This window comes from Balaenoptera physalus (assembly GCF_965194825.1).
Source record: "Balaenoptera physalus genome assembly, chromosome: 15".
NCBI classification, from domain to species: Eukaryota; Metazoa; Chordata; class Mammalia; order Artiodactyla; family Balaenopteridae; genus Balaenoptera; species Balaenoptera physalus.
The window spans coordinates 72,976,406-73,002,493 of NC_138894.1; the positions used below are offsets into that span (position 1 = coordinate 72,976,406).

The window sequence follows — 26,088 nt, forward strand, 5'->3', positions numbered from 1 at the left end:
AAGTGGGTCATAGAGAGCCCCTCGTCAAAACGAGCCACTTAGTGCCTCCCTCTGCATTCTTCGTCCTACGAGCTGATATTCAAACAGGCCAGACTCCTCAAAGCCTGCGCCTGCCTTCAGAGACCCTCAACAGCACCGGAAAGTTGGGGGGGAGGGTTGTTGCACAGACATTTCCTTCTTACCCTTTTCCATCTACAGCCCTGTGCGCGGGGCTGGGAGAGGTGCTGTGCTAACTGGGTCTGAGGAACAGAAGCAGGTCTGTTCGCAGAGGTTTCTTACTTGACTCACCGGAAGGACAGAATTCAGACACAGACATTCGGTCCCACCAAGCCGTGCACCTTAAGAACTCAGACAGCTATTGGGAACTGGGAGGCCAATTTGAAGCTTTCTCTCTCAGTCAATTTTCCTGTTTTGTCTGAATGTTAGACTTTCATATCATATTACTATTACATCCCAATTCTAATAATTGCTCCGGTACTGAGATATGCCCGTTCTTAGCTGTGTAATTTGGGCAAGAAATTTAACCTCCCTGTGCCTCAGTTTCTTCATCTATAAACAGAGAAAATCACAGTGTTTCATAGGGTTATTGTGAGGATTAAATGAGTTAAAATATGTAAAGTGCTTAGAAGCATTCCTGACTTATTTTCATGCCCTTTTTCTAATATTGTGATTAAACACACATGCACATATGCACACACGCACACACACACCACACACACGAATTCAAGTTCATCTTATTTGAATTCCGATGGGGTTTTTTGAGAGGGAGAGAAAGACATAGCTTTCAGGCTGATTGTGCGGAAACTGCACTTAATCCCACATCTTGTCCACTGCACCCCCTCATCCCAAGACACCCACGGAGCATGTTATGATCGTGAATATGTCCTCCGTCCTGTGTGCAGTGGTGGGAAAAAATGCCCTGGTGATAAACAACAGACCTATAACTTGAGGCTTCTCGTTTGTCTTGAGGCATTGAGATGAAGTTTAAGAATCAGCTGTTTCCTGTGATCATCTGCCCAGCCTGGATCCCTGAGCTGAATTCAGTGGAGCACGGACTGGAGGGTAAGGGGAAGTTTGCCTGAGCCCACAGAGGGGCTGGGATGCTGGAGGTGGGTCATGCGGGGGGATGGCGAGTGCCAGGAAAGACTCCTCTTTGGCTCCCGCTGCCACCTGCTTTTTTGGGAGCCGCCCTGCATGGGGGAAGCGGGCACCCTCAGTGCCCTCCTCCACGGAACATCCATGGTAGGGTGCCAGCGGGCAAGGGGCTTGGGATTCTCCGTAGTTGTTCTCTATCCTGGCTGCATGTTAGAATCGCTCATGGAAATAGGGGGTAGGTGGGGGGAATTTTGGGGCTGCTTTTTTTAAAAACATGCCAAGACTTCACCCTCAGAGATCTGATTTTATTGAGTTGAGGCCTGGGGTTGAGTCCTGGCTCTTTTATTAGCTGTGTGGCATTGGGCAGGTCACTTGACCTCTCTGGGCCTTAATTTCCTCATCCATATAAGGATGTGCGTCCTGGTTTAGCCTTACTGGGGTTGCTGTGTATGGAAGTGCTTTCCGAGCTGTGATGGGGATCGCTGTCATTCCGAGCGTGTGTTCCCAGGTATCTCCTTTGGAGCCGCTTGCTCCCTGAACTCTGTGGAAAAGACCCTGCTCGATGCGGTTGCTAAGCTTCCCACCCAGAAAACAGAGGTGTTCAGAGGCGTCCTGCAGCAGCTGCGCTGGTTTGCCGGGAAGCAGGTCAAGTCTGTGGCGGTGAGTCCCTATTTAGGGGCCCAGGATGCACGTTTTCATCGCAAGGCGAGGGGGGCTAGTCTGGACTCTGCTGCAGACCCAATGGGTGTCAAACTTAAGTGCTTAGAATTGCCTGGGGTGTTTGTTGAAAATGCAGATTCCTGGGCCCCACCCTCAGAGAGTCTGACGGCAGGTCTGGAGTGGAGCCCAGGGGTCAGGTTTTAACAAGCCCCACAGGTGTTTCTGATGAAGGTGGCCTGCGGGCCACCCTTGGAAGCACCCACGCTGTGACTCAGTCTTTACCCCTGAGGTTGGAGCCACCTGCCCCCCTCTTCCTGGACTTGGCCGAGGCTGCCAGCAGGTGGATGAGAGATAAGTTAGGGAGAAGCCGAAATAGGAAAGGAGACTGCCTTTCAGAGCTGGGGAGAGAACCAGAGGTAGACCCCCTGAGAGGAGGGAGAGGCCCACCTGTTGACTGTTTGTAATAAGTCTTCAGCCTAGCCCCCAAATTCTGGGTTTGCAGACGGCGTTCTCACACCTGGCGCCCTTTCAGTCTGACAGTGGTTGATGGAGTTGGGAGAAAAGCTGGCCTTCCATTCCACTGCTGTTGTTGTTTTAAATTAGAACAAAAAACAAAGCAAAACAGCCTACTCCCATTCTCATCACCCTACCCCAGGCACCTGCCTCCTTTGATTACAGTTAAGGAGACATAAACCCAGAAAACTCTACTGAGTTCCCAAGCTCAGATGCAATCTACTTCTGGGAAGGAGTTTTTTTTTTTTTTTTTCCCTGGAGCAACTGGTTTTCTTCCTCTTTTCTAATAATAGGAATCCTGTGTCTGATTCTCCTTACATTCTTTGCCAAGGAAGCTCAGTTAGAACACACTGTTCGTCCTTAAGGCTTCCTCCTCATTTTCCTTGATCTTTATCTTTTATTTCTCTTTTACTAAATCTCTATGGCCTCTGTGAGAAACCACCTCAACCCTTTCAGAAAAAGTTTGAGTGAAATCGATCAAACAAACAAACAATTTAAAGGGGCTGATCCCGGTTTACCGACGGGTAAACTTCAGAGCTGAGCGCCAACCCCAGGCACGGGAATCTCTTGCATGTTGCCCGAATGCCCGAGCTCTTACTGTGCTGATCCTGCGTCTCCACAGGGGTGGAGAACCTCAGGGCTCTCCGTTCAGAAGGTGTCCCCCACCTTCTGCGTGTTCGGGAGCCAGCTGTGTGAGCAGGGCTTCCCTGGGGTGGGCTCTCTCACGCGCTCTCTCTGCTTGTCCTAGTGCATTGGAGGGAACATTATCACAGCCAGCCCCATCTCCGACCTCAACCCTGTGTTCATGGCCAGTGGGACCAAGCTGACCATCGTGTCCAGAGGTGAGCTGCCTCACGCAGTGGTCAGCAAAGAGGGCTGGGGATGGGGTGGAGTCTCACAAGATAGGTCACTTTCTGGAGAAGCAGAGCCCAAAGTTCAATGATGCAGCTTTCCTAAAGTTTGGATCCCTGGCAACTGCAAAGGGAGATGTACCCAGGTTGGGGGCCAGGAGAGCTGGACCATCACTTTATTAAGAATTCACAACAGGACCTGTCAACCAGATGCCTTACTTAGCGGTGTGTGCTGGGGCCAGAGTACACTGCTCACCACAGCTGATTGCTGGGTTTTCAGAGAGTCTGAGCATTTGTTAAACATGGCAGCGATTAAAACTTAAACTATATAACCTTACAATGAAATAAAGTATATGAACAAAGTATTAATAAAGTATAATAAACAAAGGTAATGGACTTATATACACTATCAAATGTAAAATAGGTAGCTAGTGGGAAGCAGCCGCATAGCACAGGGAGATCAGCTCGGTGCTTTTTGACCACCTAGTCACAAAGCTATACATATACATATATCCCTAGTGGGATAGGGAGGGTGGGAGGGAGATGCAAGAAGGAGGAGATATGGAGATATATGTATATGTATAGCTGATTTCACTTTGTAATAAAGCAGAAACTAACATACCATTGTAAAGCAATTATACTCCAATAAAGATGTTAAAAAAAAAACCAAAGGCAATAAGTACTCAAAATTCACCACTTCCTGATTATTTTATTTCATTTTACAGTTGTCTATGCCCTTGAGGTTATTTCCATTTATTATATTTGTAGAGTGGAAATGCTACATAATGGTGTACTCCTGTCCATCTTTCCTCGTTGGAGGGTCCCCAAGACCACCTCTAGGTTTGTTGACTCTTAGGAGATCAAGGAAGACTCACAGGACCCAGCAGAGAGTCTTACTCATGGCTATGACTCATTACAGCAGGAGGGTAGAAAGCAAAAGCAGCAAAGGGGAAAGATGCATGCGGCAGAGGAAACCAGGCACAAGCTTCCAGGGCCTCCTCCCAAGGGAGTCACACAGGACATACTCAATCTCCCCAGTAATAAGTTGAGCTGTGACAACACATGTGAAAGGGTAGTCTACCAGGGACGCTTGTTAGAGACTCAGCACCCAGGGCTTTTACTGGGGGCTGGTCATGTAACTCTGCCTGGCATGTACCAGAAGTCCAGACTCCCAGAAGGAAAGTCAGGTGTTCAGCATAAACCATATGATGTGTACAAACATTTCAGGCCCAGTGAGCCGTTCTTATCAGGGAATGGTGGGAACTCTCCTGAAATCCAAGGTCCCACAGGATAGCTAGTGGCCAACCTCGTAAGCAGGACTTTCAGAGGAGGGCAGGTCTGCTGTGTCAACTCTTTGCTACCCGCCTTCCAACATCACACTGAGCGATGTTGCTCTTTTAGCTTTACATTGGCCGTGGTAGGAGTATTTATACCACAAAAACTAGCAAATGCTTTGAATCAGGGCTTTTTCTCAAAGAACTGATTGTTAAACAGTCACCAGCACACCAGTGCTTAAGGATTTCAAATGGAGCACCTTGGCCCCCGTTGTGCCAGCCACTGCCTCTGACTGTGGGCATCAGAGACCAGAATGGAGAATTCCACTGGTGGTCTGTCCTATGCTTTCCTCACATTGGTCCCTCTCTATCTTGCCTCTGTACAGGCACCAGAAGAACAGTTCCGATGGATCACACCTTCTTCCCTGGCTACAGAAAGACCCTGCTAGGTCCAGAGGAGATACTGCTCTCCATTGAGATCCCCTACAGCAGGGAGGTGAGATGCTGTCAGAAACATCCTGAATCACCCCTACTCCTGCCAGGCTCCAGACAGGGAGACCAGAGCCTGCCTCGGGAACCAAACTTAGCATATCTTCACTTTAACATTGATGTTCTTGTCTCTGAACCTTGCCTTTAACCAACCGTATTACCCTCTGGACAATGAGGAGTTTCAGGGTAGGGGGCACAGGGCATAGTCAATGAAACCAGACAGGAGATGTGTGATCCTGAGTGAGTCATTCATCTTTCTGAGCCCCAATTTCCTCATCTGTAAAATGGGCCCATATTACTGACTGTGTGGGTTATTGCGAAGACTGAAAAGAAGGAATTCATAAGGTTCCTGGCAGATATCCAGGAGCTGGTGGAGATCACCAGCTAGTGCTAGCGACATAATTCCAAGAACACATCTAGTTGTGGAGTATCCCTGCCCCAGTTTTCGTATGATGAAGTGTGGAGTTTGCGTGCTGGGTAGAGAAGCTACCTGTGAGTCAGGTCCTCACATGCTGACCTTGGGCTTGACAAGGTGCTTTTTCACTGACCTTGCCCTGTGTTGTCTTGGATGGATTTCTGCTTCACGAGACGGTTTTCTGGCTTGTTGGGGCAGGTCTGGGTTCCTCTGGCCGCCTTGCTCTTGTTCCTTGGGGCCTGTGGTGTCTTGAGCTGGTGTGGTTTTGTCCTATACATTCCTCAGTGGGCCTTTTAGAAAAGTGATCTGTGAGAGCCAGGAACCAGCTGTAAAGGAGAGTATTAAGGGTTTACCAGAGCTTGTGCTTTAGCGAGTGTTACAAGGCATGTTTTGCCCTTGCTGATTTTGACCTCCTTAATGAGAATACTAATTAAATTAAAGCAGTTATATCCCTGTAGTGGTTTCTTAATGATTTTCCAGCTTGTCCTTATAGACCATTTTGAACAGGGATTCCCAGAGTTTTTGTATTTCACAGATCAGTAGATTTTTTTTTTTTTTTTTAATTATGAGGTGGGGAAAGGAAGAGGAAACAGGCGTAGCACTGCCCAGTTTTTATTTTGCCAGGTAGGGACATTAACAAAAAACATTTTATAAATGAAAAGAGGTTTTAATACCCAGAATTAGGTCTTTCTCAAGAAAGAACAGCTGATGACCTGATGCTGACACTGCATGAACCCCGGGAAAAATGTTGCCGTGGGCGAGCACAGTCCTGGAAGTGAGTGGCTGGAAACTGTTCCAGAACCGAGCTCAAGCTCTGGGCTCATTGCCCCAGGGCCATGTTAGACATCAGAAATCTAGACAAGCTTTCTCATTAGGAGGGGTCTCCGTGGCTTCTTCAACAAAAGTCTGGGGCCATTTTGAACCTGAACAGTGGGGCTCCTTGTTTCTCCAATAAACCTTTCCTTAAACCTCCCACCTTTGACATTCATCAGAACTTGTGGTGCCAGGGTGAGCTCAGACCTCGAGCAGAACCTGAAACAGATGGTTCTTACCTGGAAAGTAACTCACGCTCTCCTCCTATCGCCAATGACAGAGATTGGCTTGGATCTGGGGGAGATGTATGTTCAAAGCACAGAGGCAGCTACTGTTTCATAGTGAGTCTTTCTTTCAGGAAACAAGATTTCTAACCATAGCCAGTAGACTGGTAGGAGACACAAGTCAGGGAGAGCATCTGCAGAAGCCACAAACACCTCCATCTGATGCTGGGTTTCAAACACCCTTTGGCATCGCACTGTACCTGCTTGAGAGGTGGTCAGGCCAGTGGAGCCTTCAGAACAGCTCTGGGGAGGCCGGGTGGACATGATACTGGGCACCAGGATGGGGAAGCCGTGGTGGGGCTGAGCCAGTCTCTCAGGAGCCTTCGTGGAAGCACCTTGCCTCCTCCTGCTCTTTGGTTGAGAGCACCCAGTTCTCCTGTGTCCCTGATTTCCCATTTTCCAGACCGATAGGCAGAAATCCTGGCCCTGTCCCAGCTTCCAGGAACATTATCTGGAACTTCTCCTGAAAAGGTGGTAGTTATGTCCCGATCTTTGACCTCTACCACCAGCTCTTGGCTGCTCTGTGATGGTCTTACCACCTCACCCCATCTTGTATCCCTGCTTCAGGCTCACCATTTGCAGTCCTTGCAAAACAAGGTAGGAAACAGGTATTTTTCCGTTATTTTTAGGGTGAGTTTTTCTCAGCATTCAAGCAGGCCTCCCGGAGAGAAGATGACATAGCCAAGGTGACCTGTGGCATGAGAGTCCTGCTCCAGCCGGGAACCACGCAGGTAAAGGAGCTGGCCCTTTGCTATGGTGGAATGGCGGACAGAACCATCTCAGCCCTCAAGACCACGCAGAAACAGCTATCGAAGTAAGAGCTAACAACAAAATAAAATTGCTCCTGCTGCTACTAATATTATCACTGCTGCTGCTACTACTATGACTACCAGCAGTATTACCATTGCTGCTACTACTGTTACTACTGTAGCTGCTTCTACTACTACTACTGTGATTACTGCTGCCACTAGTGGTATTACTGTTAATAGTGTTGCTGCTGTTGTACTACTATTAGCATTGCTACTACTGCTGCTTTACTAATACTATTACTACTTGTTGCCGCAGCTACAACTACCGTTACTATTGCTACTACTGCTGCTGCTTCTACTACTCCAATTGCTACAGCTAGTGCTACTCATGTTATTTCTGCTACTATTATTACTACTGTTCTACTACTACCATTACTGTTATTCCTATTGCTATCACTACTATGACTAATATTACTATTGTGGCTACTGCCACTATTATAGCTGCTACTACTACTGCTGTCTCTTCTACTACTAATATACTATTATTGCTGTTACTCCTAGTATTACTACTACTGGTGTTACTGCTGCTGCTACTTTTAAAGATGCTACTATTAATGCTATTATTATTGCTATTACTACTACTGTTACTGCTACTACAGCTATTATTATTGCAACTAGCATTGCTGCCGCCACTATTACTACTAATAGTATCACTACTGCTGCTGCTGCTACTTCTACTACCAGTAGTATTACTGGTGCTATTGCTATTACTACTGGTTCTTCTCCTATTTCTATTATTACTTCTGCTTCTACTATTACTATTGCTTACACTACTACCACTATTACTGCTTCTGTCATTGTTAGTATTACTGCTACTAGTATTGCTGCTGCTACTATTGCTATTGCTACTATTACTGTTACTGCTGCTACACTATTATTATAGCAACTACTATTACTATGGCTACTATATGGCAGCAGTTGTACCAAGCACTTTGCTGGCACTGTCCAATGTAATCCTTACAATAACCATATGGATAGATAAAGCTTAACTTTGGAGTTTGCTTCCTTGGTTCCAATTCCTGGCTCCAATACTTAACAGATGGGTAATATAAGTCAAGTTACTTAATTTTTCCATGTCTCAGTTTTCTCATTGGTAAAATGAGTATAAAAATTTTCCCGACTATACCTTTTAATTTAAATTAAAAACGACGTTTCATATAAAGCACTTGGGACATTATCTAGTACATTATAGGAACTCAATAGATTTACCTATTATTATTTTTGTGGTCTTTAAAAAATTGTATCTATTTTTAAAGAAGAGAAAACTGAGGCTCAAGGAGGTTAAGTGACTTGCCTAAAGTCACTTAACTATAAGTGTCTGAGCCACATTTTGAGCTGAGGTTCATGACTCTAAGGCCCTGTGCAAACCACTCACACAGTGGATTCTGAGAGCTGGGTGGGAGCGCTCTCCCACAGCCTGCTCTCTGTCAGGTTCTGGAATGAGGAGCTGCTGCAGGACGTGTGTGCAGGCCTGGTGGAGGAGTTGCCCTTGTCCCCAGATGCCCCAGGTGGCATGATTGAGTTCCGGCGCACCCTCACCCTCAGCTTCTTCTTCAAGTTCTACCTGACAGTGTTGCAGAAGCTGGGCAAAGAGGACTCAGAAGATGTGAGTGTGGGGCTTGGGCAAGGCAAAGACTTCCTGCAGCACTTGTGTTTAGGGATCTGGGAAGTTGGCCGGGATAGGAGAGTGCCGTGGACCAGGTGGTAAACGTTCCTCTCCTCTGGATGTCTAAGGACAGAGGAGCAGGGACCAGGGACACAGCCTAAAGAGCCACATGGAGATGGGAGCCAACTGGGTGGCTGAGAGGCAGAGCACTGGGCTGGGAGTCGGGGGTGTGGGTTCTTGTCCTGGCTGTGTCATTACCTCAGGTGAGAACTTGAGTAGGTCACCACTGTTTCTATGTCTTAGCTATAAAATCTGGGGGGCGGGTAGACCAGATGATCCTTCCAGCAGTGTAGCTGATACAACTGTGGTTGAGTAGTTAGAATGGGAATGTGATGTGATGAGAACGTGAGGTGGGGCTGCTACAGCCAGGGGAGATGTGCATCCAGGAGCGGATGCTAGTTGAGGTAGAGCCCAGCTCCTGAGATGGGTTTGCCAGCAAGTATTTATTTTGCACCTATTACATCATAAGATTCTACTGTGTGCACTAGGGGTGGCAGGGGGGAGCTTAGTGTGGGAGAGAACGGGATCAATAAAGGTCAGCCTGGTGTGACAACTGACGAGATGGAATGGGGGGTGGGGCACAAAGGAGAGAAGGCTTCACAGCTGTGGGTGCAGCGGAGTGAGATCCCTTTTTATAAACATTTGTAATACTTAATTTTTTTCTGATTATGTAAGTAAGAAATTTGTGGAAAACTTGAGAAATTCAGAAATGTATAAAGAAAAAATTAAAATTACTCTCAGATCTTAGATAAAGCCACTGCTAATATTTTTCCTTATTTCTCTCATCTTTTTCCTATGTTTATCTGTCCATCTGTCTGTCATCCTATTTGTCTGCTCCATCTCTCTCTCTCTTTCTATCTGTCCTTCCATCTGTCTATCTATATATCTATCATCTTCCTATCTTTTGATCTGGATATATCATTTTCTAAATAGATTTGGTGTCATGCTGCATACAGAACTTCACGTTCCCCTTAATCTCGTTGAGATGATACTATGAGAATTTCCCCTACCACTAAATATTTCCCACAGAATTGAGGAGAAAAAGGATGACTTTTCCAGGAAGACTGAGGGAGAAGGATATTCCCAACAGAGAAAGCAACATGCATAAATGCAGGAAGGAGGGAAACTTTGGTTTGGTGTGTCAGAGGAAGTAGGGTGCAGGGGTGGGGGAAGAGAAGCTGTCAGAGCCCACGTTCGGATGTTGAGATAGATACAGCCAGTACCAGGAGTGTAAATGAGGAGATGAGAAAGTTGTTACTTTTACCACTTGGGAACAACCAAGGATGGGACCAATGATGGAAATAGTCATGATCACCTCTGTTATCTTGTCTCCACAGAAATGTGGTAAACTGGACCCCACTTATTCCAGCGCCACCTTACTCTTTCACAAAGACCCTCCAGCCAACATCCAGCTCTTCCAAGTGAGTACAGACGGTATGTAGATAATATCAGTGGCCCTTGCAGGGCAACTTAGATGATGCTGACCATTGGTGAATGACCGACTCACATTGTATGTGGGTGCTTAAAGGTCCTTACCGTTGTGCATAAATGTCTAGTGAAGGAAATGGGAATTACATTAAAGTGAATGAAGCCATTTACCCCCTTGCTCACCTAAATTTCTCCTTGGGATTCCTCTCATCTTCACCTGCTCCTTAAAAAGCTTTTTTTCCCCATTTTGTTTTTTTCTAGTTCCTCTGTAGGGCTAATGTGCAAAGCTAGGAGTTCTCTTGAGCATGTAAACTAAACAAAATTTAAAAAACCCAATTTCTATCAACAGTAATTTTTTGAGAGGTATTAGTTAAAGGGTAAATGTTTTGGATTTTTGTGGGCCACAATTCCTCAACTCCATCATTGCAGCACAAAAGGAGCAAGATGCAATACACAAATGAATGCGTGTGGCTATGCACCAATAAAACTTTATTTGTAAAAACAGGGAGTGGGCCAGATTTGGCCCATTGTCAATGATTTGTAAACCCCTTCTCTAGAGTGTAATGGTCCAAAGCATGAACTCTGGGCCTGACTGCCAGCACTTGAATCCAAACTCTGCCATCACATAACTGTGTAACCTTGGACAAGTTACTTTCTCTCTGTGCCTCTTGGGCAAGTTAATTATGCCCAGCTGCAAATGTGGCTAATGAGGGCCCCTGTTTCACAGCATGGTTTTGAGGATTCAATGGGTTAATAAAAGTGAATAGCTTAGGTAGTTCCTGGTATATAGTAAACTCTCAATAAATACTAGCCATCATTATTATTACTTTGAAAAAACACACAAAACAGAGTTTTATTATAAACTGAATACATTTTAGAACATTTTGGAAAATATAGAAAAACATAAGAAAATAAAAATCACCCCAAATCTCACCTCCAAGAGAAAATCATTATTATATGTTTGTATACTTCTTTCCATTTTTTCCTATGCCTATATGGACATATTTGTACTATATTTATAACATTTTTCCACAGAATTTTGAGTCATTACACACACACACAATGTTGTATGCCCTGCTTTTACACTTAGCATGAGCATTCTTTCCTTCTAATTAAAATTCTTCAAAACTGTCTTTTAACAGTTGTATGTTATTCCATCCTGTGAGCATAGCATAGTTTATTTACCCAACCCTCAAAAACATTTGGTTTCCTTGTTTTGTTTGCTCCTGCATACAGTCAGCCCTCATCTGTGGATGTGGAACCCATGGATACAGAGGGCCAACTGTACTGCCCCATTTTATATAAGGGACTTGAGCATCTGCAGATTTGGGTATCCATGGGGGGTCCTGGGCGGATGCCCATGGATGACTGTATAGTGATACTGTGACCACTCTTCTCAATGCCTTCTTACCTGCCTTCTGTCTCTTTCACCCTGTTCCCCGCCTGCCTCCTCCATTCTCACTCCTCACATTTGCTTTGGCCTGAAGCTCTCCATGGCTCCCTGGGGCCTCTAGGGGAACTGTGTCCTCTGCAGCTCAGCCTGATTGGTGGCCATGTTGTTCCAGGAGGTGCCCAAGGGTCAGTCTGAGGAGGACATGGTGGGCCGGCCCCTGCCCCACCTGGCCGCGGCCCTGCAGGCCTCTGGGGAGGCTGTGTACTGTGATGACATCCCTCGCTACGAGAATGAGCTGTTCCTCCGGCTGGTCATCAGCACCCGGGCCCACGCCAAGATCAAGTGCGTGCAGTAAAAACACTTGGGAAGGGGGGTGCAGGGAGCACCTGCCAGGCCCTGGAGATGCCACGACGACAAGCCTCCTCCAGGGCCTCCTGGTCCAGAGAGGAACATGGGAACTCTTGTTAAAACCAGTCTGGAGAGGAGCAGGAGACGTGAGGGGCTCAGGGGTGCTGGGAGGGTGGGGGGATGACATTGGAGAGATAGGCAGGGGCCAGAACAGGAAAGCCTTGGGGTGTTGAACAGGGACGTTACACTTGGCCGGAAAAGCAATGAGGAGCTGCTGAAAGGCCTTTCTTAGATCTGCACTGTGGATATTGGGCTAAACTTCAGTGTAAATCTTCAGAAGAACTTGAGTCAGCACCAAAGGGAAGAAGGAGGCTTCAGCGTGCCTGGCATTGACTTCCTATTCCAGTGCTTAGCAACTTGACCTTGGCTTGTGTGCTTAAGCTCTCATTTTCTCCATAGGGTACTTTTGTGAGGATCAGTGATAGTGTCCACAAAGGACCCAGCAGAGAACAGTCACTTGTGGCTGTTTGTTGAACTTTGAGAGCCCAAATGGCAAGAATTGCTACCTCGATGATGATGATGATGATGATAAAAACACTCACATCACACAGTATTTGCTGCAGCCTGGTTTAAAGCATTTTACACACGTGGCCTTATCTCTTCCCCACCACAACCCTATAGGCAGGTCATATTATTATCCCCATGTTCCAGATGAGGAAACTGAGTGGTACAGCAAGGGCCCTAATGTGCTGAATCTGGATAGGTATTAGCTGTGATGTGGGTGTTGGAGCTCTCCAGAGTAAATGCTTTTCGGTTCTCTTATACTTGGAGACCAAAATAGGGCATTGTACAAGGTCCATGGGGACAAACATGTCCTATTCATCTTATACCTCTCACAGCACTCAGCACGGTGGCCTCCATGTGGTAAGCATTTAATCAGCATTTGCAAAATAGGATAAGATAGGATAGGATAGGATAGAAGGTAGAAAAGGGAAGCGTTAGGGTGGAGGAAAAACTGTCAAACAGAAGACAAGGTTAGGGCTTCCCTGGTGGCGCAGTGGTTGAGGATCTGCCTGCCAATGCAGGGGACACGGGTTCGAGCCCTGGTCTGGGAAGATCCCACATGCCGCGGAGCAACTAAGCCCGTGCACCACAACTACTGAGCCTGCGCGTCTGGAGCCTGTGCTCCGCAACAAGAGAGGCCGCGATAGTGAGAGGCCCGCACATTGCAACGAAGAATGACCCCCGCTTGCCGCAACTAAACAAAGCCCTCGCACAGAAGCAAAGACCCAACACAGCTAAAAACAAATTAATTAATTAATTAATTAATTTAAAAAATATATATATATTTTAAAAAAAAGAAGAAGACAAGGTTATCCAATTGGGTAATGGGTCTTTTTTTTTTTTCCCATTTAAGTTCATGGATCCCTGAATTCTATCAATAGACCCTTTGAGAGTATAGATCCCTGTTCTAGATGATAGTATCTGTTCTCCCTATGGAGGGATGGATGGGATTGGATGGGGAACTACAAGGAGCAAGATTTATAAGATATAAAAATATAGCTGAAGATATTTTAGAAATTTTCTCTATTATACAACCTTTTGGGAAAAAATTATTGATACACAGGTAGAAGAACAGCATAGTTCATCATTGTGTCAGGTGACAGGTCTTCCACTTCAGTTTTCCTCCCTGGCTCCTCACATTCCTCCTCCTTCTTGCAGGTCCATTGATATTTCAGAAGCTCAGAAGGTGCCAGGGTTTGTTTGCTTTCTCTCCGCTGATGATATTCCTGGGAGTAACGAAACTGGACTTTTTAATGATGAGACAGTCTTTGCAAAGGATGAGGTACGTCTTGGATTTTTTTAAAAAAAATATGAAGTTAGTGGAATGAGTATTTAAGTTTTAATTTGTGTTTTTTCCTCCAAATCCCTGATCTTGAAAAGATTATACATTTGCACATATCACGGCCATCATCCAATTAGCCAGTATCCAGGACAATCAGTAAAGGGATAGAATATGCCTGGTAGCACTTTTACTTTTAACTTAATGTTTATTTATTTATTTAATTGATGGCTGCAGCTTGTACATAGTATAAGACATAGTAGGATGACTCCATGCCAAAGTGGCATTAAAAAAAGGCTGGTGACTGTATTTTAACTAACAATCAGGTTCTTAAGTGTACAATATTAAGCTCCTTTATTAAAAGAAAATAAAAATACATTAAACAAACCAACCAGAATAGAAATTACAATTACAATACCACCACTATGTGTGTTGATAATTCACTTACATGAAAGTTTATCTATTGATTTCAACCATATATGGAGTTCTGCCAAAAAAAAAAAATTCCAAACATTCAAGGCAGCTGCTACAAAAACCTATATACTCATAGGACAGTTGTCAGTCATTTTATAATTCCAGTACAGATCAAATGTTGCAAATTGGAGGTTGATAGGTGTTGCTGAAGGACAAATTCAACTTATTATTAAGGTAAAAGTGAAGGAGAGAATGAAAAACTATAACCCTGAGACACAAGGACTCCAAAAGGAGAGCATTTAATAGAAGACAAATTGCTTTACAAACTTCAAGAGCCTCTAAGACCATAACTAGCATTATGGTTAGTGAGAATCAGCCAGGTTCAACAACCACTAGGCTAACCAATTAAGTCAAGAGCTTAATTGGGTTCTGAAGAGGTAATTTTCAGAGACAGACATGTTAAGTATTGGTTTCTATTGTCAGAAATCTCATATTCCAAAGTGATGAGTTGGACAATTTTTTTGTTTATTTTTGGAGGGATGTTGGAAAAAAATTATCCCTGAAGGAGATCCATAAAGTTTCTATAGGAACTGAATTTATTAAATGAAAAGAAAACAATAACCATTAATTATTTTATAAATCTAACAACCAAAAAAACTGGTTTATAGGCCATAATGTTTAAGAACCAGTATTGGGGAGTGACCACTTTGGGGCATCTAGGTGAAATATAACACATGATTGCTGCCTTTGAGAAACTTTTGGTATAAATCTGAGAAACAGAAGATAAACGAGAGTAGAGTGGTAGAAAGAAAATAAAACTGGAAGTCAGAGGTTAAGATTTAGTCATGGTCTAGTAATGAGGCAATTGTGATCTTGCTATCTGGGTCTCCATCTCTTCATATGAAGAACAAGGGTGTTGGGGTAGATCTGAGTTGACAGATATACTTTATGGTGCCGTGCTTTCCATTCTGCTGCTCATGGCAGACATCACTAATCAATCACCACATTTTATCCTGGGCAGCTTCTCAACAGGCTGCCATCAGATACTAGTTATCCCCAAGTCCTATTCCAGTTCTACTGATTCTAAACACTTATGAAGAAGCACGTAACCCCAAATAGTAGGATAAGAACATGAAGAGGCCCCAGGACATTCCTTAAATGTACCTTAAAAAATTATGGGGGCGGGACTTCCTTTGCTTTTTTGAACAATCAGAAATAATTTGCTTCATGAGGAGCACGTTGTGTTCTTTAACCATCTGGCTCTGCTCCTAGGTGACTTGTGTTGGGCACGTCATTGGTGCTGTGGTCGCCGACACCCCAGAACACGCACAGAGAGCCGCCCATGGAGTGAAAGTCACCTATGAGGATCTTCCAGCCATTATCACGATTGAGGTAACTGGGGAATGGGCTGCCTGGAGAGGGGAGAGCTACCTGTCCCTGGAGGCACCTTTATTAGGATCCTCTAGGGGAGATTCGAACGGCAGGTGGAATCTGACCAGATAAGTTTTTAAATCTCCTCCAGCCTGCGATTGTGGGGTCCTATGAATCCTTCCCCATCATGATCCTAGACTCAGTCCATAAATGGCCAAGCTGAGTTCTTCCTTCCCAATTTCAGCTCCAGCTGGTTCCTTGAGGGATTCTTTGCTGTTCCTCAAGATCCAGGGTTGTATGTCTATATCTAATGAAATAGAGAAATAGGACACCCTGGGCTACAATTGAGCTTTAAGTCTATATAAGAAACTTACAGAGATGGCTGTGTGACTTATGTGGGAAGAGAGAGGTAATAATTCCAAGAGCTTCTCTTCTCCAATCCCTTAAATCCACCTTCCGTCCTTTAAAGCCAAGTCACTGAAGCTTCGTTTTAATCCTCAGGATGCTATAAAAAACAATTCCTTTTATGGATCTGAGCTGAAGATTGAGAAAGGAGACCTCAAGAAGGGGTTTTCGGAAGCAGATAATGTTGTTTCAGGTATGGCTGCACGATGCAGCAGTGGGAATGGGGTGGCCCTGGTTTATGAGTTAAATTCAAGAGCTGTACCTGAGCCCTGGAGCAAGGGAGTGATTTCCTGACATTTCCTAACAGAAGAGTCTCTCTGTTGTTTGTAACAAAATACTAGACAGGTGGCTGGGAAAGAACTTCAGCATCTTAGTCTCTACTCTCCTGTCTCTAGACTGGACATACCTAAGTGATTCTGGAGACATTATAATGTGTTGGATTTGGAAGACTGTCTAGGGAAGATAAGGGTCACAGATGTCTCTAACACAATATTGTAAAACAATTATACTCCAATAAAGATTATATAAAAAAAAAAAAAGGGTCACAGATGTCTGACTAGTCTTGGGTCTGCCCAGCCTCTGGCTACACAGACTTCTGGTCCTCCCCATCTGCCTGAAGGCAGTCTTCACCCATCTCCAGCTAGTGCTCTCTCCCCTCCTCCCCCTTTCCCTCCTGCACTGTGAAATTAGGTCCAGAGCTCTCACCCCAGAGCAAGGCTGCCTATCAGCCCCCTTTGGGGATGGTTTTCTACATTGGTTTCTGTGCGTTGCTAAGTTACTAGTAAGCCAGCTATCCAGCTGGACTGACAGCTTTGGGTCTGGAAGATGCTGTTTATTTTCAGCTTCTGAATCACACCTGTTAATTCCTTTTTTACTTTTTCCAAAATTTTACAATGATAGTCTAAAAATCTTTCATTTCCACTGGCTGCAGCAAGAAGGGAGCTTCACACCTGATGCATTTCAGTGTCGTTCAGATTTCTTTGTTAGGGTGCGGGGGTTCAGCCCCCAGATGGCTAAGACTTTGAGACCCTTTTCCATCTCAGTTGGGGAACTGAAAGGTTACCTGTGAACAGCTGGTAACTGCACAGGGCCCTGGATGAGTACATTCTCTCCTTAAGCAAACTCACCATCTCTGTAGCATCGGGCTCACTGTGAGGAGTCTTGTTGCTTCCCCAGGCGAGTTGTACATCGGTGGCCAAGAGCACTTCTATCTGGAGACTCACTGTGCCATTGCTGTCCCAAAAGGCGAGGCAGGGGAGATGGAGCTCTTTGCGTCCACACAGAATATCATGAGTACCCAGGTAGGTGTCCAGTGGGTCAACAAAGGGCCAGGGAAGAGGGAGACATGAGCTAATCCAGGAGGGGATGAGAGGGTAGTGGTTCGAAGCCAGGCCCTGTCACCAACAAGCTGGTGTCATTGAACTTGTTATATAACTTTCTCATCTATAAAATGGGGCCTGTCCAGGACGTTGTAATGATTAGATGAGTTTTAAAACTTGGATGGAGCCTAGAAAATGTTAGCTTTTATCATTCCAATGCTATATTGCCTTGGTCAGATCATATCTGGCCTCAGTTTCCTCATCTGTTAAATTAAGGGGTTATGCTAAGTGAGAGCCATGGGGACCACTACATTATCTGCAGTGGCTCAAATATTCCTAATTTCTCTATTGCGTGTAATAGGACAGTGGTTGCCAGTGTTTTGGGCAACTGGTCTTACCCTCATGACCCACCAGTTCCTGGCCAAATGGAATGAGTTTTGGCTCTGAAAGTATGCTGTGAACAGCTGCTCACCCCTCTTGTTAAACACGAGTGTCTGAATTCAGTGTGCAGTGACTGATGCGCGCTAGACCCTGGCACCACTACCCAAAGGCTGCCCTGGGACAGGAGGGGGATTCTCGAATCAAGGAATTTCAGAGTTCATAGCAGTAATTAGGCTTCTGTGTGTCGGGTAGGCTCTGGGTCAGGCCTGAAGTAAGTCCAGGTGGCATATGCATTCACTGGGAGTATTTTGTTCTTTTGCCCACAGTCCTTTGTTGCAAAAATGTTGGGGGTTCCAATAAACCGGATTCTGGTCCGAGTGAAGAGAATGGGAGGAGGCTTTGGAGGGAAGGAGACCCGGGGCATCATGATGACTGTGGCTGTGGCCCTGGCTGCATACAAGTGAGTTCCCCCTGTGGGCTCTGGGAAGAGGAATAAGGCTGCCTCTGCCAGGAAGGCTTCCTGGATTTCCTCCTTTGGGAAATAGATTCCCCCTGCTTCAAATTTTCACAGCCCTCGGTTATTAGAACTCGTGGGCATAGGGGTGAGGGCAACGTCACCTGGTTCATTGTATTCAGATGCATGTGTCCATGTCCTATCTCTCCTACCTGGCTGTGAGGACCCCAATGGCAAGGACACACTCCACACCCCATACCCCACACCTGCATGTCCCCCACCTTGTCCAGCACAGTGTCTAGACAGCGAAGCAGCCCAGTGTACCAGGTGGAGAAAGAAGGCTTCCTTGCTGTTTTTATCCCTGAGACTCACAGGGCTGGGCTGTTGTAGAGGTTTCTCACGCTCTGGTGCCTCCCCCAGGACTGGCTACCCGGTGCGCTGCATGCTGGATCGTGATGAGGACATGCTGATAACTGGCGGCAGACACCCCTTCTTGGCCAGATACAAGGTTCTAGATGTCGGGGGCTGTGCCGGGTGGGCAGTGCCCTCTGCTTAGGAAACTGGGGATAAAGATTCAGGGATCCTGGGATATACTCTGACTTTTGTCATGACTACCTGTAGAAATTCAAAGAAGGGATAACAAGGAGAGAAATTCAAATCAACCAACAGCAACATAGGAGAGTGATCCTGGGGGAGGCTGGCAGGCCACTTCCCAAGAGATGCCACAGGACGCTGTGCATGACTTTTGTGAACTTGCTGTGGTCCACATCTGGTCTTTGTCCACTCAGGCTCGGAAACATGACTTGTCAGCAGATCTGGGGTAAATCCATCCCACAGGATGGCCTGATGTTAATGTGTTTACAGCCTGATGTCAAAGTCAGAATGACCACTTAGTAATTTCCAATGAGAAATACAACTTTCCAGGGGCCTGGTCAGGTATAAGCTGTTAGGGTGCCTGCTCGGCCAGACCATGTATGGCTGGGCACTACCCAAGTGCCCTGTGGGACTGTCCCTTTTCTGGGCTTCTGTGGATGACCAACTACTGTTCTGACCATGCATCCTCCCCTCTACACACCAGTAGAGCCTTACAGGTCCCAGTCTAGTGCTATAAACCTGGGAGCCCTCTGTCTCCACAGGTTGGCTTTGAATATCTCCTCTTTAGCCTCTTCTGACTTTATTCCATGATTTAACTCACCAAAAGGGATTGTGTTTCTCTTATTCCCAAATTCTTGTGGGCTCCAAGAAAGTAACTTGGTCTTTTGGGGTTTCAGGTTCCTCACTCATGAAATGACCTGTCAGGGTTTGTTTAGATAGTTTACACGAGGTTGGGGATGTGAAAGCACATTCATGCTTGTGCAAGGTGTAACTTTTGCTGTCTTCTGGCCAAAAGCTGTGAGGGAGTCTCCAGTTTCTCTCCTAGTTTCTCTTCCCGGCCCTCCCCTCCCTGACCTATCATGACCAATGTTCTTTCTTCTACCTCCTCACTTCCGCTGGTAGAACGAGAAGCCAGGAGTAGGGAGGAAGAAGGAGGAGTGTAGGGAGAAGGGGTGTCCAGGGTCCATCACTGGGGAGGTGTTAGTTCCTCTCTTCTTCACCTGTGAAATCTGGTGATCTCTTAAGTTCTACTTTATTTTGTGGTGGGATGTCTTATTCTTTCTGTTTCTCCAGGTAGCATAAGTGGGAGGAGATGGTTAGAGACAGACAAAGGAAGGGGACAGTTGAGAACTCACTCTCCTTTTTTTCAGGTTGGCTTCATGAAGACGGGGAAGATTGTGGCTCTGGAGGTGGATCACTACAGCAATGTCGGGAACAGCCAGGACCTCTCTCTCGGTGTATGTAGGAAGTGCCCCTGCATCCGGGGTGACTGGGAGGTCACGGGTGTGCCCCATAGCCTGTTTGCACACGCGGGAATAGGCCTCCTCAATTCTTGCCTATTGTTGCAATAGCCTCCTACTTGGTCCCCACCTTCAGGTTCTCCATCCTTGGTTATTCTCTAGATCATGGAAGTGATCATATTACTTATCTGACTAGAAACTCATTCTTCTGGTGCAAGATATTTTGCCAAGCAAGTAAAGTTAGTTACAAAACTTTGTGTACAGTATGGTGACATTTAGTGCAAGTTAGTTACAAAACTTTATGTATAGTATGGTGACACTGAGTGCGTGAATGTAATACTAATTTGTGTGTGTGTGTGTGTGTGTGTGTGTGTGTGTGTGTGTATAATGATGTGCATGACAAAAGTCTGATAGACCATACTCCAAACAGTGACTGGGTGGGATTAAGGGGGGTACTAACTGTCATTTTCTATATTATGCATTTCTGTGATGTTTGAATTTTAAATAATGACTTGATTTACCTTTTTAAAAATAATTTAATTGAAATATAGTTTACATAACATAAAGTTCACCCATTTGAAGGACAGTTGACCTTTGAACAACGCAGGCATTAGGGGCACCACCCCCAACCCCACAGTCAAAAATCTGTGTATAACTTTTGACTCCCCCAAAACTTACCTACCAATAGCCTACTGTTGACTGGAAACCTAACCAATCATATAAACAGTCCAATAACACATATATTATATGTTATATGTATTATATATGTATTTTTACAATCAAATAAGTTAGAGGAAAGGAAATGTTCTTAAGAAAATCATAAGGAGAAGAAAATACAGGACTGTACTCTATTTATCGATACTGTAAATTTACATAATCTGTTTATAAGCTGAACCGTCTGTCTGTAAGTACCTACATCAATATTATCTTATATGATACAAAACACTATAGATGTTATATGAATTACTAACGCTAGACATCAACAATGAAAAGATAATGTGAAAGAGAAATTCATGTTTATTTACAGATACAGTGATTCATGCATTGATAACGAAGCAGCAGCAGTATGATTGCTTTATGGTAGCCCAGTGTAATCAATACGATTGCTTCAGGATAGCCTAGCCTATACACTAATGAATGAATCGTTATAAAATTTTTATGGCATACAGTAATTTTTATGGCATATAGTATATGATTACAGTCATAGACATAATATAGTACTGGAAACATTGTTACATTTTAAAAAACCCACTTCCCTGTGATGATAGGCTGATAGGCAGTTTCTCCAATTACAAGAGAGGGGCATACTGAACAGTAATGTAATTCTTTGAAAGCCAAGTTATAAAACAGTAAGAAAACTAACATATTATTTTATATTTAAGATCACTTATGTTATACCTATGTAAGGATAGACTAATATCTACATATATCCTATGCATTCATGTCATACCTTTTTCTTAATTTTTTGATATTTCTAGCCTATTCAGTTCATCTGTGAGATTTTTCAAATTGTTGCAAATCTCCAAAAAAATTTCCAATATCTTTATTGAAAAAATATGCTTATAAGTGGACCCACACAGTTAAAACCATATTTTTCAAGGGTCAACTGTTTTACAATTTTACGGTTTTAGTACATTTAAGGAGTCAGGCAACCATTATTGCAATCCAGTTTTTTTAACACTTCAGTCACCTCAAAATTATCTCTTATGCCCATTTGCAGTCACTCCTGTTCCTACCCCTCAGGCCCAGACAACTGCTAATCTACTTTCTGTCTTTATAGATTTTCCCTTTGTGGCCAATTAATATAAACGGAATCATATACTATGTAGTCTTTCATGTCTGGCTTCTTTTCTCTCAGAATAATGTTTTTGAGGTTCACCCGTGTTTTAGCATGAATCATTCCTTCATTCCTTTTTATTGATGAAGAATGTTCCATTGTATGAATAGACCATTTTTTATTTTCCATTCACCACTTTAAGGACATTTGGGTTGTTTCCAGTCTTTAGCTTTTATGGATAACGCTGCTTTGAACCTTCTCATATGGCATATACTTTTGTCATTTTGTAAATTAACCGAGTTACCTTGGTGGTACTACATTTTAAGATTTTTAAATCTTAATTTTATAACCATATTAGTTATATATGCATAGATTCTTGTTAAAAAAAAAAGTCAAACATTTCAGGAGAAGCAGAAGTTCCCCATTATTCCCACTTTGAACGTGCTAAGGGCTTCTCTAATTGGCTCAATTAGGAAACATTATACTTCAGATCTAGTGTAGGAAACTGTTCAAAAAAGAAAGCATTTCTGGTAGTCTCACCAAATATAACACTTGCTTCTTGGTGTTGTAGGAAAATCAGGTTGAAAAAGATATAGGACTTATCCCCAAAGATTTTACAAGTGTTAAAATTCAATCCAGCAAATATTTTTTGAGCCCCTAGGGTGATGACATATAGAAGAATATGGCATTGTTTCTGCCCTCAAGAAGGTCACACTATGGTGGGGGAGACAGATAATAAAAGATAAAATGAAGTACAATTGACAAAGTGCTAAGGGAAAGCAAAAATGGAATTGAGACATATAAAAATCATCTAGGATGACTAAGACTGAAAAAATCAAAGATCCCCAAAAGCAACCTGTGGGAAAGAGGCTATAAATGGGGAAGTAAACTAAAGCCAAAATGAAACAAACAAACAAAAGCTACCATTTAGCTCATCAGAGAGATGAGTTATTACACTTTAAAGAAAGAACAGGATGCTATAAAAATGAAGCAGTCTAAGACTAAAAATGAAGCCTTGTGAATTGAAACTGTGAAAACAGAAGGGTTGAAAGAAACTTGAGGTGCTCTCTTAAAAAAAGAGAAAACAATGGGGAAAAATAGCAAGAAAATACAAGAAAATTTGAGGACCAGTCCAGGAGATCCAAATAATAGAAGTTTCAGAAAGAAAGAATAGAAAAAAGAGAGAGAAGGAAAACTATTAAGAAATAATTCAAGAAATTTCCCAAAACTGATGGACATATATTTTGAGATTAAGAGAGCCTATCCAGTAACCAGCACAATAAAGGAAGATAGACTTATGCTAATTTACATTATTGTGAAATTTTAGAAACCTGGGGACAAAGGAGATTTTACAATTTTCAGGGAGGAAAAAAAAACGGAACTCATTCCAAGAGTTGGAAAGGCATTGGTTGGATTTCTCAATACTGGGGAGCTAGAATGCACTAGTAAAATGCCTTCAAAATGCTGAGGGTAAATGGGAAACTTAGTGCCAACCTAGAATTCTGTATACAGCCAAATCATGAATTAAGGGTGAGAGTAGAATAAAGACATTTCAGACATGCAAGTTCTCAAAAATGTACCTTTAGATATACACTTTTTGGGAAGATATTGACGGTTGTACTCCAATAATATAAGGGTGTAAAACTAAGAAAAGGGAAAACATGGGATCTAGAAACAGGAGATTCAATGTGGAGAGAGGCAGAGGGAATCCTTGGGATGAATGTGAGGGGAAAACCCCTGGGTGACAGCTGAACAGAAGCCTAGGGGCTGCCAATTTAAATTGAAGTTGGCCAGAAGGCTCCAGAAACAGTTTCTTCAAAAAGATGAGACTGATAGAAAATCAAATGTGTTTGAACATATTGAAAACAAATTTGTAGTAATATGTGCATAGAAAATGAAGCAAATGAAAAAAGTAAAGATAATTGTTAACTCCAAGGGGGAAAATATTATCAAGAAAGAGAAGTAAACCTAGTGTAACTACATGGTTCAGCTGTAAGTGATGTTTACAGAATGATTAAATGGACGGTTGATGAGAAGAAAGTATAACTATACAAGGACGAGGGGAGACAGGAAGCTGGTGTATATGTAGAGAAAGGGGGTTGGGCGGGAGCTAAATCCTCCTTTTCCATGATGGGAAAACAGTATAAAAAGTCTAAAACCGAACAAGTCAAGAAATGGCAATATAAACACATTATTTAGAGATGTGGAAGACAATGTAAATAGCTGACAAAGAATAAGTGGTTGCTTCTGGGGAGTGGAAGGAAGAAAGTGGAGGCGGCTGCTGTTTTGCATAACATGGCTTATGGAAGTATTTGATTCTTTAAACTATTTGCAGTACAAGTTTAATGGGAATAAAGTCACCAATTTTTTAAAAGAGGCAAATGATCAATTCCAACTAGAAGATCTGGGAGGGGCTCCTCCATGTGGGAGCTGAATGGGGATTTTAGCAGGTGGATATGGTGGGGAGGGGCCTCACGGGTGAGAGTAACATGCAGTCAGAAAAGAGGATCAAAAGTATATTGGGGGGACTTCCCTGGTGGCGCAGTGGTTAAGAATCCGCATACCAATGCAGGGGATGTGGGTTCGAGCCCTGGTCCAGGAAGATCCCACATGTTGGGGAGCAACTAAACCCGTGCACCACAACTACTGAGCCTGCGCTCCAGAGCCCAAGAGCCACAACTACTGAGCCCGCGTGCCACAACTACTGAAGCCCACGTGCCTAGAGCCCATGCTCCACAACAAGAGAAGCCACCGCAATGAGAAGCCTGCGCACTGCAACAAAGAGTAGCCCCTGCTCGCCGCAACTAGAGAAAGCCCGTGAGCAGCAATGAAGACCCAATGTAGCCAAAATAAATTTATTTATTTAAAAAAAAAAAAGTGTATTGGGGAAAGGTCAGTAAGTGTCTTGAATTCCATGCTTAAAGATATACAGACTTCACTCTGGAGATAGTAAGTGCCACTTTGAAGCAAGTGCTTGACCTGCTATGACCTTATATTTCAGAATGAGGCATAAATTAGAAGGAGGAGACACAGGAGGCCAGGAGTGCACTAAGGAGGTTTGCAATACCCCAGGAAAGCAATAATTTGGGCCTGAGGAAGGACAGTTGACTGTGGGCCTGGCAGAGGTGGGGATGGGCACAGCCCTTGAAATTCCTTTTTTGAGGAGCCAATGAAATCCATGCATTGTTCTTTCCCATTTTGGTTTCTTCTGCTTCAGATAATGGAACGAGCGTTATTCCACATGGACAACAGCTATAAAATCCCCAATGTCCGGGGCACAGGGCGGCTGTGCAAGACCAACCTGCCCTCCAACACGGCCTTCCGGGGCTTTGGGGGGCCCCAGGCATTGTTCATTGCCGAGCACTGGATGAGTGACGTCGCGGTGACCTGTGGGCTGCCTGCAGAGGAAGTAAGCGGGGAATCTGGGGGCACAAGTCAGAGGGGGTTAGCCTGCTTTGTATCTTGGACATCTCCCGTGGGGGTAGAGGATGGGCAGGCGCTGGTGAGGGGCGGGAAGTTCAACTTCCAGTTATGCCCCCCTGGTCTCTTGCCACCGACCAGGCCTCAGTGTCTCTCTCCTTGGGAAGGTACGGAGGAAGAACCTGTACAGAGAAGGGGACCTGACACACTTCAACCAGAGGCTTGAGGGTTTCAACTTGCCCAGGTGCTGGGATGAATGCCTGAAGAGCTCTCAGTATCATGACCGGAAGACTGAGGTTGACAAGTTCAACAAGTAAGCGCCAGGAGGGGAGGCGCCTGACGTTGTGGGGCTCTCTGGGTTTCAGATTCTATAGCCTTCTTGCTGAACTCAAAATAAGAATAATAACTTAATAGGTAACTTAGGAGGCTGCTGTGTTTGCTAACTCAGTCACAGCCATCTCTTTGAGATCCTGAAATGGTCTTCAGCCCTGGGGCTCAGGGCTCACAGCACTCAGCGTCATAGCACGTCAGCGTGGTCCATCTTTATATGTTTGTGTGCCTTCTGGGCAGACGATGTTCTAGAGAACACCGGCCTGGGACTAAGAACACCACGTTATGTGCCTACCTCTGACATTAATCTATAAATGTGACCTTGGCAGTCACTCCGTCTCCTTGGGTCTCAGTTTCATCATCTGTAGAGTGGGGATAATTGTGCTGGCTCTGTCTTTCTGACAGAGTTACTTGGATAAGCAAATATACAGCACAAAGAAAGTATTATCATTATCATCAGCGAGCCACAGTTCCTCCCTGGGGTGAGTACAGTCCATGATC

At 44.4% G+C, this 26,088-nt stretch overlaps 1 protein-coding gene across 3 annotated transcripts in view; it reads left to right on the forward strand.

Annotated features, from left to right (window-relative positions):
- The window catches only part of XDH (xanthine dehydrogenase), a 66,331-nt gene that overhangs the window by 22,222 nt on the left and 18,021 nt on the right, over positions 1–26,088 (forward strand). For all 3 annotated transcript variants that reach the window (XM_082426970.1, XM_082426971.1, XM_082426972.1), the window contains exons 10-26: positions 970–1,062; positions 1,604–1,755; positions 3,017–3,110; positions 4,780–4,889; positions 7,024–7,208; positions 8,635–8,809; positions 10,207–10,290; positions 11,863–12,032; positions 13,761–13,884; positions 15,568–15,687; positions 16,168–16,264; positions 17,248–17,372; positions 18,098–18,231; positions 18,646–18,733; positions 19,971–20,057; positions 25,055–25,246; positions 25,425–25,570. In XM_082426970.1, the coding sequence (XP_082283096.1) occupies positions 970–1,062; positions 1,604–1,755; positions 3,017–3,110; positions 4,780–4,889; positions 7,024–7,208; positions 8,635–8,809; positions 10,207–10,290; positions 11,863–12,032; positions 13,761–13,884; positions 15,568–15,687; positions 16,168–16,264; positions 17,248–17,372; positions 18,098–18,231; positions 18,646–18,733; positions 19,971–20,057; positions 25,055–25,246; positions 25,425–25,570 (2,176 nt within the window). The remainder of the gene's footprint in view (positions 1–969; positions 1,063–1,603; positions 1,756–3,016; positions 3,111–4,779; positions 4,890–7,023; positions 7,209–8,634; positions 8,810–10,206; positions 10,291–11,862; positions 12,033–13,760; positions 13,885–15,567; positions 15,688–16,167; positions 16,265–17,247; positions 17,373–18,097; positions 18,232–18,645; positions 18,734–19,970; positions 20,058–25,054; positions 25,247–25,424; positions 25,571–26,088) is intronic.